General features: G+C 42.5%; 1 protein-coding gene across 2 annotated transcripts; it reads right to left on the reverse strand.

The window, feature by feature from the left end:
- Positions 1-233: 233 nt before the first annotated feature.
- Positions 234-11,701, reverse strand: RPS6KB2 (ribosomal protein S6 kinase B2). Of its 2 annotated transcripts, XM_070957065.1 has the most exons (16): positions 11,598-11,701; positions 11,343-11,377; positions 9,253-9,376; positions 8,603-8,671; positions 8,372-8,519; positions 8,161-8,218; positions 6,429-6,529; positions 6,209-6,299; positions 6,003-6,093; positions 5,385-5,492; positions 3,710-3,772; positions 3,223-3,300; positions 2,316-2,423; positions 1,406-1,518; positions 991-1,194; positions 234-897 (listed from the first exon to the last, which is right to left on the reverse strand). In XM_070957065.1, exons 1-15 carry the CDS (start codon positions 11,670-11,672, stop codon positions 1,029-1,031), a joined length of 1,428 nt encoding a protein of 475 aa, XP_070813166.1. In that variant the 5' UTR covers positions 11,673-11,701; the 3' UTR covers positions 234-897; positions 991-1,028. The 2 variants fall into 2 exon arrangements, with proteins under 2 accessions (XP_070813166.1, XP_070813158.1); XM_070957057.1 differs by having other exon boundaries at positions 234-1,194.
- Between the last annotated feature and the right edge of the window lie 1,955 nt (positions 11,702-13,656).

A 13,656-nucleotide genomic window follows, 5' to 3' on the forward strand; every position in this document is an offset into this window, starting at 1 on the left:
GGGAAGGATGGACTTGTCATAAACAAGCTTCTAATGCTTGGTACCAGATCCACATCTGGAAACCCAAGACTCCTGTCACTCTGCTTTGTACACTGCTTCCGTTGGGGAGCAGCACTGTTTGTACGGTTGCATTTGCTTCTTTTAACCTGTTCTAAAAAGCTTGTTCTCAAAAAAAGAAAAAAGAAAAAAAAAAGGCATATTCCCTGTAATAATAAAACAAGAGAACCGGTGGCTGTATCTCAATAGTTGATTTTGTAATTGAACTGTCAAAAACAAAACAAAACACCCTAGCTCTCTTTGCTTAGTATTTCTCCCTGCAGCAATTCCTACAACCAGCAATTTTTTCTATGCAGCACCACACTCATTTTCTGAATACGAGCCAGGCATGACACCGTGCCGTCTGCGAAGATTCATTTGTGGCTAAAGACACCAGAGAAGGTCAACAGCAGTCCTGGGTGAGCACTTATCTTGCAACAACCACCACTGAGGGAGAAGTGGTCATTTTTGGCAAATGGATGCCTGGTGGAAAAAGAAGACAGGTAAAGAAGCTTCACCCAGAAGAAGCAGTCTGAGCCTTCCTTCCACTTTCTCAGAGTTGCTTTGTTTCCTTTGCAGGTCCTGAGCTTTCAACTAGAGCAGCCACAATATAAGCCAGAGCATGTGCTTTTCCTCTGACTATCCTCTCTGCAAAATTTCAAGATGCCCTCAGACAAATGTTCCTAGGGTGATAATAAGGCAGAATTCTGCTGCTCACAGCTCCTTTAGCGCATCCCAAATTATTCTCTTCCCTCCAGGATTCATTGTAGATTGAACTAAAAGCACCATGGCTGAGTTAGTCCTGACATCAAGGAAGCACCAACATCAGGTATCCCTTTCTTGGTGGGAGTGAAGGTGGCCCTGTGAAGTGAAAGGGAAAATGAGACTTCCGGTAGGGCTTGAAGTCCCATAGACACAATCTAGTTCACCCACTGCCTCACTCCGGTGCTCCACCTGATGATGCATATCCGGAGATCTCCTTGCTGCCCCAGTTATCGTGCCCGTCCTCGGCCCTTCTTCTTTTTGGTGCCTGAAGGTGTTTTGATGGGCAGTGGAGCCGTGACTTCTAGTACAGGCCCAAGAGGAGTTGCCGACAGCTCCATTAGCTCTATTGTTGTGCTTGGCTTAAAGGGCTCAAAGGGTGAAAACTTCAGCGGGCTGCAAAAACATGCACAGGTTAGAGTTAAATCACTTAAAGTCTTGCTTATGGCTCTAATATCTGGACAGAAGAGCAAACAGTATCCTTAGGGACAGCATCCCCCTTGGGGAAGCAAGGATTCAGCAAGCACCACACCCTTCCTGCTGCCAGCCCCTTGAGGAACATGCCCCGAAGACCTAGACTTTCTCCCAACTCTGTCTCCAGATTTACCTGACAGGTGTGCGGGGGCTGCTGTTGAGACGCCGTGGAGATCGCAACTTGGGTTGGAAGGAAAACCCTTCCTTGATACTTTCCAACACAGATGGAGCTACGTAGGTAAATCCCTAGGGGAGGAACACCTGGTCAGTATTGCTATGGTCATAATTTAATTTCAGGATCTGGGTTCAATTATGTTCTATCTATTGATCAACAGTGAGGAATTTGTGGCCTTCCCAATGTTGCAAGCAACAGTTCTCAGCAACTCTAATTTGCTAATGTGGCCAATAATGATTGCTGAAAGTTGTAGTTCAATACCTGGAATGCCTAAGTTCCCCATTTAATCAAAAGTTAGAATCACCTGCTGGATTCAGCCTAGGTTCCCTTCAATTCCCCTTGCATGAAACATACGCTTTAAAATGCTTTTTATTTTTGATCTGCCTGTTTGCTAGGAGAGGAACTTCTTTAAGACTGCAGTTGGTAAGGGTGGTTAAGAGTCAACTCCCAAACCAGCTCCCAAACCATCTTGAGATTATCAGTCTCCAGGTCATGGTTGTCCTTTCAAAAGGCAACTGGACTTTGTTGTCTTGAAGATGTTTCACTTCTCATCCAAGAAGCTTCTTCAGTTCTGAACTAGTTGCCTTTTGAAAAAACACCTTTGGGATCTCAAGCCAGCTCTTAAGAAAAGTTTTTTCCAAGCAGCAAGTGGTTGTTATCGAAGACTTTTTTCAAAAAGTTGGGAGTCACCACTGAATTTTTGCACTGGTTTTATCTGCAGCTGGCATGTGGTCCCCAAACATTAGTCATAGGAAAAGTAGCACCTGGGATGAAGAAAGTTCTATCCACTGCTTCGTAATAGGAGTGCAAAAATGATTTTGCTACCTCCTCTTCCTTCTCACTATAGTTCCAGATGGTTATTCCTTACCAAAAAAGCCTGATTGGCACTCTCGCTGAGAGCTCCATCGTCAGGACTATCCACAGGTGTCTGGCGAGTGAAGCGGGTATCAAATTGGCTGACATCATCTTCTGATTGCTGTGGATGGAAAAAGATGTTCTGGATATCTCATCATACTATCATTTAGCCTTTTGGTTCTGAGTGAATTCTAGTCTATGTTAACATCTACATAAATGAAGGCCTTTCTTTTTCCAGAAATTTCATGGAGAAGCATGAGTTGTTAGCACATGATGTAAAGGAGCTATACTGTATAATAAGATTAGATACCATACAGTTGTACTTACCAAAGGGAGATAAATAAATTCTACAGTGAGGGTAGAATCAAACATGTTTAAAATGTAATGAAAATCTGCACTGTCAAAGGAGCATGTGAAGTGGGCAGGTATTAGCTTGTTTGGCTTTTCTTTGCACAATAAATAAATAAATATAGCCACTGCAGTTTATTAGAAGGAAGCAACTCAAATTGAGTTGCAAATCTACTCCATTTCTGCAACTTTGTCATGGCTCCATCCGAAGACTATACTTCAGAAATCTGGCCACAAACAGCAATGCAATCCCTATTTTCACCAAGAAAATGGTGGAAAAGAGCTGAAAATTGTGAGGCAAAACAATATTAGCCCCTGGTACAAAAGGACTAGGCTTAGCAATATATGAGAACTAGGCAAATTATATTTATTTATACCAGGAAACCTCTTTATGTGAAAAGAAAATCCAACAAAAGCCTCATCCAATTTAGCAGTCCTTATCAATCTTACATTATATAAGATACAAATCAAGATCAAAATTCTGAGAAGGCCTATTACGGTCAGGGACAAGATCATAAAGTAGAGAAAAGGCAGTAATAGGAGGAGTGAGGACTGAGATGTGGTGGCTTTACCAAAGATGGCCGGAATGGTGGGTCAACTCTCCTGGCCAACAAGTCATCCCAGTTAATGTGTCGGAAGAACTGATGTTTCTAAAAAGAGAAAATAAAGAATTTAATACTATCTAAAACACATGAAAAATCCTCAAACACAGTTCTCATATTCCAAATCTCAAACTTCTACAAAATTATGAATCTTCTACTCTTAAAAATGAGCTGATATTCACTTCTAATATCAAAAAATTCTCCATCTCCCCCTTCAGTTTGCAGCTGAAGAGAGCAATAACTTTAATTGTTTTAAGCATTTAATTATGGTTTAGAGAAAGAACAATGCAAGGTGCTGATGCCCTGCCTTCTTTTGAAAAGCCTGCTGAAGCAATAGCCCCTTGCTTAAAGCAGCTTCTCCAAAATCACCTTCGGATTTAACTTGCTTGTCAAAAGGGAAGAAAGCTGCTCAGAATTCCAAATTCTTGGATCTGCTTCCCCCCCCCATCCACTTTACCTGCACATCTCCAGCATCACCTGGCCCACCCCCGATTCGTTGATTGGGGTTCCTTTTGAGAAACTAGGGAAGGAAAGAAGCGTGTTTTAAGAAATAGTGCTGAGTCCAAAACTTTCCATTAGGACAGCTTTACAATAACCTCCATTTCATCCTGATTCAGGATGTTATTCACCACAGAACTGTATTGGCTGGATCTCTTTCCACCCAGAGGTGCTCACCCAGCCCTGTCCTCATGATAAAAGCCCCATTCCTATTCTGGCAAGAGATGCAAGTCATCGGCACCACTACATTCCACTGAGATAGAGCTCCCCATCCTTCTTTGTAGCCCATTCAGTACAGGTAGTCCTCGCTTACCAACTCTAGATGGGACTGGAAACTCCACACTAAGTGACACAGTCATAAAGTGAAATATCACATGATCGCACCTGACTGAAGACATCAGTTCCGGCAGAAGCAAATAAGCTGCAGCTATTAAACCCAATGCCACATGATTTCAACTTCTGATTTTCCCATCGACTTTACTTGTGGGAAGCCGGCTCTGAAGGTCGCAAAGGGCCATCACATGACCACAGGAGCTGCGCCTGTTTTAAAAGTGTGGGGCAGTTGCCAGGTGCTCAAATTGCGATCATGTGACTGCAGGGATGACTGCAACTTTGAGGACTGGCTATAAATTTCTTTTTCTCAGCTCCATCCTAACTTCAAAGAGCCATTGAACAAGCAGTCGGTAAGTGAGGACTACTAGTAATCCAATGTGCTTTGCCACTGGGCTGCTACCTGTTTCTGTTCAGCCTGGGTCAAGTAGAGCAAGTAGGTGAACATAAGCTGAGCAGGGCTACTCTAGTGCTGTAAATGGTTCCTTCTTCTGAGCATTGCTGATGAGAGACCGGGCTTCCTCCTCATTCTCAGCTGAGGGTAATAAAACAAATAGGTCACTAAAAGGCAAGAGCAGCTGACTATAATTTTATAGGAAAGAAGGAACCGGAAAACCAGCTGTGCTTACTCTAAGTTCAGGAAAAGGTGACCAGCGTATTCTGGGCACTTGCCTAAGTACCCACATTTAAGAAAAAGAATGGCAAATCATGTACTGAAAGATGTGATAGGAAGGAAGCTGCTCAGGTACACATGTACTCTGGAGAGCCCTTCTGAATTGTCATTCTGTGAAGGGTGGCATTTACCAATCATGTGTTAAGCTTCTCTTCCCTCTAAAATCCAATATGATGCCCATACAGATCTTCTCTTTGGTGGATGTCAATCCACCAAGCATATTCCTTGGAATATATGAATGGAATGCCTTGAGCAAAGTTTTATCAGTCAGCCAACTTAGCTTTCAATGACAACATTCATACAGGTACTGTTAACCTATGGCTTTATTAATGAAATCATCTTTATTCAATTTATTATGCTGATTACTGAAATCTCTGGATAGTTTGCAGCAACCTTCTTAAACCTGATACCTTCCAAATATGCTGGACTTTGATTCTTATAATCTGTGGTCAACATGGCCCTTAACTATGTTGGAAAAAGTAAAACTGGATTAGGAAGACTGCTTGATAACAACAGTAAAATACTCAGGAGGAGAAGCCAATTATTAATTTTATAATAATTAATAATATAATAATAAGATGCAAAATCCCAATCACTGTAGCCCAATCTTATGTGATATACAGAGTTATACCTTCCTGATCAGATCCCGAGCATCTGAAGTCAAGTAGGGTGGAAACATCAACTTGCCTTTCAGGATTTTGTCAATTGTCTTTTTGCGGTTTTCAGCGGTAAATGGAGGCTGCATTAACACAAAGGGCTTAAGATAAATGATCCTAAAAACTCAAGGAACAGTAGATAGTAGAGTAGGCAGAGGTTGGGAGAGTTTAAGGGAAACAACAGACAGATGAAAGAACTTGGCAGTAAATTCAAATAGAAATAGAAGCACTGTCCCTTAAAAACAGAAAGTCCAGCTAGTGGGTTTTTGCCTGGGCCAAGTAAAAGAGACAGCAAGACAGCCAAGTATCACTTCAGTAGCCCTGTGAATGGTTTAGTTGGCAGATCTAGTACTGCTTGTACTGGTTATACTGCCTTTTTGTCAGAAACTGTGTAGTGTGTTGATTAGGACAATAGGGCATTCTTCCTACTATTCTTTGTCAACTGCCAGCTGACCTCAACGTGAGAATCTCTGCAAGTTTATCTGTTATCCAGTGAGAGCAACTGATCGGCAATTCTTCCTTCACTCCCTCCCCATCACTGCATCCTCTGTTACTTCCACCCTGCCTCCAAAAGCAGCACAAGCCAGACTTGCCGATCCTGTGAGCATGTCATACATCAGGGTACCAAGGCTCCACCAGTCAACAGCCCGATTGTGGCCACTGCGCATCAATATTTCTGGGGCCCTGGAATTGAGGGCAGAGAAAGAAATCAGTGCATAATTAGTAAACCAGTTAACCTCAAACTAAAACTGATCCAGAACAGGTATCCTACAGGTGCTCATGAGCCTTCATCACCTACATGTATTCTATAGTGCCACAAAAGGTGTGGGTGACAGCACCATCATGGATGGATTCCTTGCAAAGCCCAAAATCCGTCAGTTTAATGTGCCCTGCAGAAGAAATTGGAAAGTCAAAGTCCTGTTACAGCCCTGGTTGGGATCCCAGAGTAGTACAGATGACATTCAAATTATTATGCGTCCTCCCACCCTTCCCTCTGTAGACAAGGATGCTTTCCCTACCTTGGCTGTTTAGCATTATGTTCTCTGGCTTAAGATCCCGGTAAATGATGCCGTTAAAGTGGAGATGGCCAAGAGCCAGGGTGATCTCACTCAGATAGAAACTGACAGAACACAAAATGGACTTAATCAACAAACATAACCAATAACTCATCATGAAAGCTGGTGGTGAGAGTCTGATTTCACTGAAATAATTCTAGGAGGAAGGGGCCATCTTCAACTTTAAGCCATTTATAGAATTGAGGAACTCAGCTGTCAGAAAAAGACCTTGAGATAAACTCTGCACTTTCGAGCTCAGATGAAAATATCTACTTTCTGCTTGGGAAAACAGGAAGGATCAAATGGCATCTGGTATTTTAAACAACAGAGACTCACAACCGTAAAATCTTCTCTGAACACATTCTGCATATTCAAGGAGGTGGTTTTGCAAGAATTCAATTTTTTAAGCTGATCTGCACTTAATTTCTTCCTACCTTCCCACTTCTAGGTCTAATTGGAGGGGGGGCATTTACAGAAAAATCAGGAGGAGAACACAAACCGCCACATGCAATTATGAGACTGGGCAATCTGAGAAGGGTGGTGGAAATTTGTCCATATATTTAAATACAGTGGCCTTCTTTCATTAGTCAACTCTCCCCACCTTCCCCACTTGGCACTTGGGCACTGCCATGTGTTTTACATATCTGAAAACAAGAGTTTGTACATTTCAAAATGCAGTAGAAATTATCTACATACATTTGATATAACCTCCTCACTCATAAGCCACTTACAGCAGGAATAGCAAGGAAGAATTGAATCTCATCAACATACCAAGGATACCTTTCAATGAACTGACAGATGGCCTCTCCTTGTGGTTACGTATAAATGTTGACTAACAAGAAGACTCAGTTTGGAAGCAACATCCCACATGTTGACTGAAACCATCCACTAGGTAGCAGCAAACCATCAAGCCCTTAAGGACAAGAGGTGTAATAAGACCAGGGTGTTGCCATGAAGATCATCCACTAAAGCACCAATGCTGTTTACATCCCATATCTGGACCTGAAGTCTGACTACAAGGGATCCAGATAATCCACTTATAGCTGACTTGCCAACATCACTCCACAACATTTTCCAAAAATGGAGACTGCATAAACATTGTCCAATAGAGCTGGATCAAGAGATAGTCTCTTAAAGGGTGCATGATCACATTGCAATGGCAGATGGCACTGCTATGGCAGATGGAAGTAGTTAATGCTTTTTTAGAAAAGCATTAACTACTTCCCACATCCAGTCACATATACATCCCATTAGGCCACCTGAAAAAGGCCAGGTGGCTGAACTCTGCCTAAAAAGCACTAGAGCCACTTCTTCTGGTTATATGAGCTCACAGGAATTCAGAAAATATCACTAGATATCACCATTGCTGTGTTTGGCTAGATAGCACCCAGATCTAGCCAAATAAAATTGACTTTATCCATAAAGCATCCTGCAAAAAAATGTCTGAAATGGCCTATGCCTGTCTTCCCACCCTTAGCTAAGGGGAACTGAATCACTTTGAACAGGACCCCTTGGTAGGACTCAGTGGGTGTTTCAGAATGATTGCGAGGTACAGAGAGATTTACTCCACTAAGATTTCCAGTTGCCTCTATTGTCACCTTACTTCTGGGCATGGTAAGAAAGAAGAGACAAAGCCTATGGTGAATACCAATCTTTGTGGCTATTCCAGTTCACCTTAGGTAGCATTTTCACTAACCAGGCTGTGTCCTCCAGAAAGATGCCTTCCCGTTCCAGCTGCATGAAGAGTTCTCCTCCTATGAAGCAAAGCACAAAGAGATACCATCAGTCTTCTCCAGCAATGTCTGACCCAACCTCTAAAATCTACATAGAACAAGAAGAATCAGATCCCAGGCTTTTGGCCAAATCCACTGCAATTGTTTCCTTTCCATCGAGCTTTGTTTCCATACCACTGAGACATTCCAGGATGAGGTAGAGCTTGCCACCAGTCTGGAAAGCATAGATGAGGTCTACTATGAATGGATGTTTGATGGCCTCCAGAATATTTCTCTCAGCCTTTGTGTGTGCTGTGTCCTTGGCATTACAGGCAATCTTGGCCTGCAGGAGATATTCAGAGAGAATTATGGTCTCACAAAAATATTTAACAAGGCACACAGAGCTGTAGATAGATAAATACTTACTTTCTTTAACACTTTCATGGCAAAGATTTTCCCAGAATTTGTGCCTTGAACTTTCCGCACTTGAAACACCTAAAATACAAATGGAAGCAGTAAGCAAAATCTTCAAATGAGCAACACAGCTATCCAGCAGAGGAAAGAGTGAGGAAAGAGAACTGTCTTCTCTTTTATGAAAATCAGATACCAATAACCCAAACACTGGGTTTTCATACTTCTTAACATTGTACACTCAGCCTCTCTTTAAAAAGAACATCTAAGAACAAGCAAGACCATTTAAACAGTATGGGGTGAAGGCAATCCAGAATATTATTCTCACATTCCTGATTAGAGAGCTTTAATAACAGTGCCTTCTGATTAATTAAAGGCTTTTAAGGACGTTTTCATCAGTTCTCCACTGATAGTCAACATGCTTTCTCACAATGTGGTAACTTACTTCTCCCAAGGAGACAAACCAGTCTAAACTGCAGCATTTCAGACTCTGGATAGGCAGTCCCAAGATGAATGCTCCTCCATACAGAAACAAATACACTTATTTCCTAAGATTCTAGGCCAATGTAGCTACTTAGCTCTTCTATTAGAAAGGATTTTTTTTCTCCCAGTTGGTTGAGGGTTGAACTCTCTGCCTCCACACTCACTCTTCAGGAATTGCTCACCTTGCCATAACCACCCTTTCCCAAAACACGTAGTAGCTCAAAGCAGTGGGGCCCAATGCGTTCTGAGCCATTGTTGACGCTGCTTTCAGAGATTTCAATTTCCTCATAATAACCTGGCACAAAACTGTGGAGAGAAGAAAGAGATTAATCTTATATCGTTTCCGCACCCTCCAAAAAACATATAAATGAAGGGCAAGGCAAAAGTGTGAGACTTTCCAGAAATGAGGAGGGTCCAATTTTTGAAAATCAAAAGAAGAGAAGATGAAGAGATGGCAGCGTAACTGCATTGTGCCTTTTATGAAAGTACAAGTCTGAACGTTAGGAAAAATTAAAATTCAAAGAAAGGAAAGTTATCTATATCTGCCTATTCCTGCAGCTATTAGCAGAGAGCCAAGGATCCCATAATGTGATATGGGATGTGCACAGTACTGGGGAAGATACTGATATGGAAAACAACTTTCCTTCAATTGATTTAATTCAGGATCAAAGCCAAAAAGAAATAAAGGAAATTCATTATAGCAATGTGATACTCTAGAATACTCCAGATACCATTGTGCCAAATGTGACATTCCCAAGGGGAATTATAGTAGTTAGTATGTATACCAAAACCATGATCTCTATCAGTCACAAAGTGGCAACCAAATGCTGCTTGCCTTGTTCAATGTACATGAATGAACAGATAAAGTATTAGAATGTTAATTGAAGAAGAAAGTAATGGAGGGAAGCTGTACTAATTCAGAGGTCCACTACACTGATTAGAGGCACATTAAAGTGATGGCTTTTCTTTATCACACAGTGCTTTGTATATGTTAGAGAGCATTGGAATCTACTCAAGACCATTTCAACCCTCTGTCACAGTTCAGTCCAGGAGCAACTTCAGAGAGATTTTAATTTTATTAATTTCACTATCAGATTTATAGCCCACCTTTGCCTGTACAAATGAAGGCAGGATATATAGTGCTCCTGCTTCTTTCCCCCCCCCCCCACTACAATTACCCTGTGAGGTGGTTTGGACTAAAAGGGCAATTGGCTGAAAACCACCTGATTGGTTTTCATGCCTAAAGAAGGTGTAGAACTCAACTCTCCCAGTTTCTTTAATCACTACATAGAACTGGTTTTCTGGGTGCTTAAGTGGAAACTGGATGCCTCAATTTGCATGAGAGTGTTTTTCATTAAGATTAAGCCACCTTTGGTTACATTCACCATTTTATAACAATCCCAGACACTCTTGGGTCAGTGAATAGACTGACTTTCCAAAGATTGCTTTTAGCACAGGCTGTGATGAACATTCAGTTCTCTACCCTACAATGGTGATGGTGATTGGTTCAGATGCCAAAAGGACAAATGCACAATAAAGGCAGCCTCTAGGAATAGCATTTGTTGAAAACAGCTAGAAATCCACTATAAATGCAAAATACTTATGCCATCACCATCATGCTGTGATCCGAGCATCTCCCACAGACTTTGAACTACTGTAGATGACAGTTTTAGGAACTCAGTGCTGAATTAGTGGGGTCTCAGTCTCTGAGTCAGCAAGGCAGACACTTTGATTTGTTCTGATAATTTTCAGTCAGGGAAGCCAAAGAATAGACTTTATCGCCGTCATCAGGAATCTAACTGGGGCAATTTGTAGCGAAACAAGGACATTTCATGTCCCCTTGAAATGTTTGCATCTCCGCTCTCAAAATGCCGAACCTGTCACTTTGCCTATGCAGCACCTAGAAATCTCATCACATGTTTTAGGTTGACACAATTTGCATTTTTCAGTTCTTTCCCCAGTGGCTTCTCTCTCATCAAGGACAGGTCCCATTGTCTCCAGCCCTACAAGTATCCTGTATGGGGATGATGGGAATTGTTGCCCTGCCCACATGGCGGTCAAGTTAGAAGAAGCCATTTTAAAAGAATGGAAGAAGTAGCTGCTTGACACCATACTGAGCCAGGGTGGGGACAATTTCACCCTTTCTTGCCAGCCTATTTTCCAATAGTGTGTGAGTGCATCCATCACTTAAGAAACCCAGGAGAATTCCGCCCAAAGGCAGACTGGGGTGACGCCAAGAAGCAAAACAACCTAGAGCTGGCAAGGTACTTACTCTGAGCTACTGCTACGAAAATCGGGGTCCACTTCCTAAAAGAGACAAGCGGGGTGGAGGAAGACACAGAGCAGATGATCAGCAGCAGCAGCAACACAGGGGATGAACGAGGTCTGCCCACCCCAACCTTGTCCCACTCGGGAGTAACCCCCACTGAAGTCATTAGAAACTCTGCGCTGGGCTCTTGCGCCCTTTTCCCTTCTCCTCTGGCTGGACCCACCCCTTTCTCCTCTATCATCTTCCATCCCGCCTCACCAAGGCCCCCAGTTCAGGCTCCTCCCCGTCGCTCCCTTCCTCCGTTTCCAGGTCGATGTCGAAGACGCCGGCCATATCGGGGGCTCCCCAAGTACCCCGTGGACTTCCGGGCCACGCCCCTTTGCCTTTCGTCACCGCCTTTACCCCGCCCAGCGATGCGACTGCTGTCGTCACCTGTCGGGCGCGACCGTCGTTTTGGCGCAGCGTGCGAGAGCCAGGAGCCGGTGTGGTTTGAGCTCACGGGCGACCTCTAGCGGTCTCGCCTGACAGGAGAGGAAAGCAAGGCTGACCTTGCGGGTAAAATGATGTTTTAGGTGGAGTCGCTTGTTAGCATAGAACTGGTTGGCCGGGATGAGCCTTCGCTGCATACCAAGAGACAGGAGTGTATTTATTGTACAAGAGTCTGTTGGTTCAGCTGGGTGGCTACAGAAATGGAATGAATTAATGAAGTAATTTTGTGTGCCTGTGTTACTCGTTGCCGACTATATGGGGTGGTATATACACATATAATATTGCAAGTCTTGGTGTATTTGGGTCTTTTCCCGTGTAAGATTGAGAATATCTTGGCGACATTTTGACAAGGTCCCACTTGTCATCTTCAGGCTGATGTCTTCGGCTTCGTGCTTGTCACGAAGCCGAAGACACCAGCCTGAAGATGACGAGTGGGACCTCGTCGAAATGTCACCAAGATACTCTCAATCTTACACGGGAAAAGACCCAAATACGCCAAGACTTGCATACCTGTACCTGTGAAAATCTACGAAAACACATAATATTATATATATATATCGGCAACGACGAGCAGAGTAAAATCCACAGGACTCCTTTACCTTTTATATATATGTGAAATATATATAGGCGAGTTTCCATCCAGCCATGACTTCCTCAGACTTCCCTTTCCTGTAGAGCTGTGTTTTTCAAATGTGGCAACTTTTAAGATGTGTGGATTTTTAATGCCCAGAATTCTCTAGCCACATCTTAGAAGTTGCCATATTTGGAAAAAAAAAACTGCTTTAGACCAGGGTGGATAAAAATCATTTTTTTAAAAAAAAAATCTGATTTTTTAAAATTTAAATTGGATGTTTTTGATTTAAATCTTTTTATTTTTTTAAATCAAATTTATTTTAATGAAATACTTTTGGAATAAAAATCTATCTAAAGATAGTTTTCTATTTAAGATACATTAATAATTTAGTTTATTCAGCATGAAATGGAGGTTAGTTATGTAACATGAGGCTGTATATTCTGCAATATTGGGACTGTTGGTGAGTTTTGGTCATGATGTAAAAAAGACGTTGAGACTCTAGAAACAGTGCAGAGAAGAACAACAAAGATGATTAGGGGACTGGAGGCTAAAACATATAAAGAACGATTCCTGGAATTGGGTATGTCTAGTTTAATGAAAAGAAGGATTGGGGTGACTTGATAGCAGTGTTCCAATATCTGAGCGGTTGCCACAAAAAAGAGGGAATCAACCTATTTTGCAAAGCATCTGAAGACAGGACAAGAAGTAATGGATGGAAATTAATCAAGGAGAGAAGTTACCTAGAACTAAGAAATTTCCTGATAGTTAGAACAATTAACCAGTGGGACGACTTGCCTCCAGAAGTTGTAGATGCTCCAACACTGGAAGTTTTTAAGAAGAGACTGGACAAGCATTTGTCTGAAATGGGGGTTTCCTGCCTGAGCAGGGTTGGACTAGAAGGCCTCCAAGATCCCTTCCAACTCTGTCATCCTGTCCTGTCCTGTCCTGTCCTGTCCTGTCCTGTCCTCTGTCCTGTCCTGTCCTAGCCTAGCCTAGCCTAGCCTAGCCTAGCCATTTCAAAGTTACAATGGTTCTAACAAGGGCTACTTAAAATGAGTCCTCGAAGTTTGGCTGTCCCATTGCCCCCATGATCACATGATTGCAATCTGGGTGCTTGGCAATTGGCTTGCATTTATGAAAGTTGCAGCATCCTGTAGTCAAGTGGTCACCATTTCCAATCTTTCCTGCTGGCTTCCAACAAGCAAAATCAGTGGGAAAGCTGGCAGGAAAGGGTGCACATCACTCTACTAAGTT

The sequence above is a fragment of the Pituophis catenifer genome, unplaced genomic scaffold (genome assembly GCF_029215685.1).
Source record: "Pituophis catenifer annectens isolate HBS135680 unplaced genomic scaffold, rPitCat1.0.hap2 SCAF_1, whole genome shotgun sequence".
In the NCBI taxonomy this organism is placed as follows: domain Eukaryota; kingdom Metazoa; phylum Chordata; class Lepidosauria; order Squamata; family Colubridae; genus Pituophis; species Pituophis catenifer.

Excerpts from the sequence above, each read along its gene's own strand:
- RPS6KB2 (XM_070957065.1), bottom strand. The coding sequence starts at position 11,672 with ATGGCCGGCGTCTTCGACATCGACCTGGAAACGGAGGAAGGGAGCGAC. Across the intron at positions 9,377-11,342 it reads TTTCGTAGCAGTAGCTCAGA|TTTTGTGCCAGGTTATTATG; the intron begins GTAAGTACCTTG and ends TTCTCTCCACAG. Across the intron at positions 6,094-6,208 it reads TGTGGCACTATAGAATACAT|GGCCCCAGAAATATTGATGC; the intron begins GTAGGTGATGAA and ends CCTCAATTCCAG.